At 57.5% G+C, this 1227-nt stretch overlaps 1 protein-coding gene across 1 annotated transcript; it reads right to left on the minus strand.

Moving 5' to 3' along the window:
- Window positions 1–291: 291 nt before the first annotated feature.
- LOC147964886 (uncharacterized) lies at window positions 292–645 on the minus strand. Its single transcript, XM_087530197.1, has one exon. It carries the CDS (start codon window positions 643–645, stop codon window positions 292–294), a length of 354 nt encoding a protein of 117 aa, XP_087386323.1.
- Window positions 646–1227: the final 582 nt, after the last annotated feature.

Here is a 1227-nt window from a genome sequence, read left to right on the forward strand (position 1 = left end):
TTGGGCCACACGCTCCATGTCTTCCTCCTTCTCTAGCATCGTGCCTTGCGTCAGGTATGCCTTGAACTCCTCGGTCTAGCACCCCTCCTGAGGCTCGAGTTCTAAGAGGAGGCACGCTCCTGAGGTCCGTCCAAAGGCGAGGTCTCCCGAGGCTTGCGGCTGGTGGAGCACCTCCTAAGGCGGCGTCCGCTCCGCAGGCGGAGGTGCTGCCGAAGGCTTGAAGAGCCGCTCCTCGAAGATGCCAGGCTCTTGGGGCTGCCGCTTGGATGCTCTTCTGGCGATGTCATCAGCCTATTTGTTGGTGCCACGATGCACATGCTGCAACTCCAGGCCCAGGAACTGCTTCTCCATTTTGCGCACCTCCGCAAGGTATGCATCCATGTGTTCATCCTTCGGCTCGTACACCTTGTTGGAGAAGTTGATGAGGAGCTGCGAATCTCCCTTGACGGTGAGGCATTTCACCCCGAGGGCCACTTCCGCCTTGAGGCCGGCGATGAGACCCTCGTACTCCGTGATGTTGTTGTAGACCTTCTTGCCCCATTGGAAGCGGAGCTGCATGGTGTAGTAAAGCTTGTCCTGAGTGGGCAAGATGAGCACAGCTCCAGCCCCCACGCCCTGATGTGCAAACGCGCCATTGAAGTACATGACCCAACCATTTGGTGCTTCACTTCCTGGTGAGAGGGATCAGTTCTCGTCTGCTTCGAGCTCTGGGCTGTCGGTCCATTTTGCCACAAAGTTGGCGAGTGCAACCCCCTTGATGACTCTGGTTGTGCTGAACTCCAGGTTGCACGCTTGCAGCTCGATGTTCCATTAGGTGACCCTCCCCGCAGCATTAGGGCTTCGGAGCAGTCTCTCCAATGGGTAAGCTAAAACGACCTTGATGGGGTTACCTTGGAAGTAATGGCGCAACTTGCGTGAGGCCACCAGGAGCGCGAGCAAGAGCTTCTGAGGCATGGGGTATCGTGCCCTCGCATCCCGCAGGACCATGCTGACGAAGTACACTGGATGCTCGACAATGGTGGGAGAGTTGACGGAGTTTTTGGCTCCCGGGGACTGAGGTGTTTCCTGCGGGTTTCCAGCTCCTGGGGCTTGGTGACCTATCGGGGCAGCCGCTTTCTCGGGAACATCGCCTTGGTGATAGCCTGAGAATGCATCCAGGAAACATAGCAGGTCGCACTCAGCGGTGGAGTCGACAATCTCTTCAATGTGCGGTAGTGGGAACAGGTC

This window comes from Triticum urartu, chromosome 6A, assembly GCF_056163025.1.
Source record: "Triticum urartu cultivar PI428250 chromosome 6A, HENAU_Tu73, whole genome shotgun sequence".
NCBI lineage: Eukaryota > Viridiplantae > Streptophyta > Magnoliopsida > Poales > Poaceae > Triticum > Triticum urartu.

Excerpts from the sequence above, each read along its gene's own strand:
- LOC147964886 (XM_087530197.1), bottom strand. The coding sequence starts at position 645 with ATGTACTTCAATGGCGCGTTTGCACATCAGGGCGTGGGGGCTGGAGCT.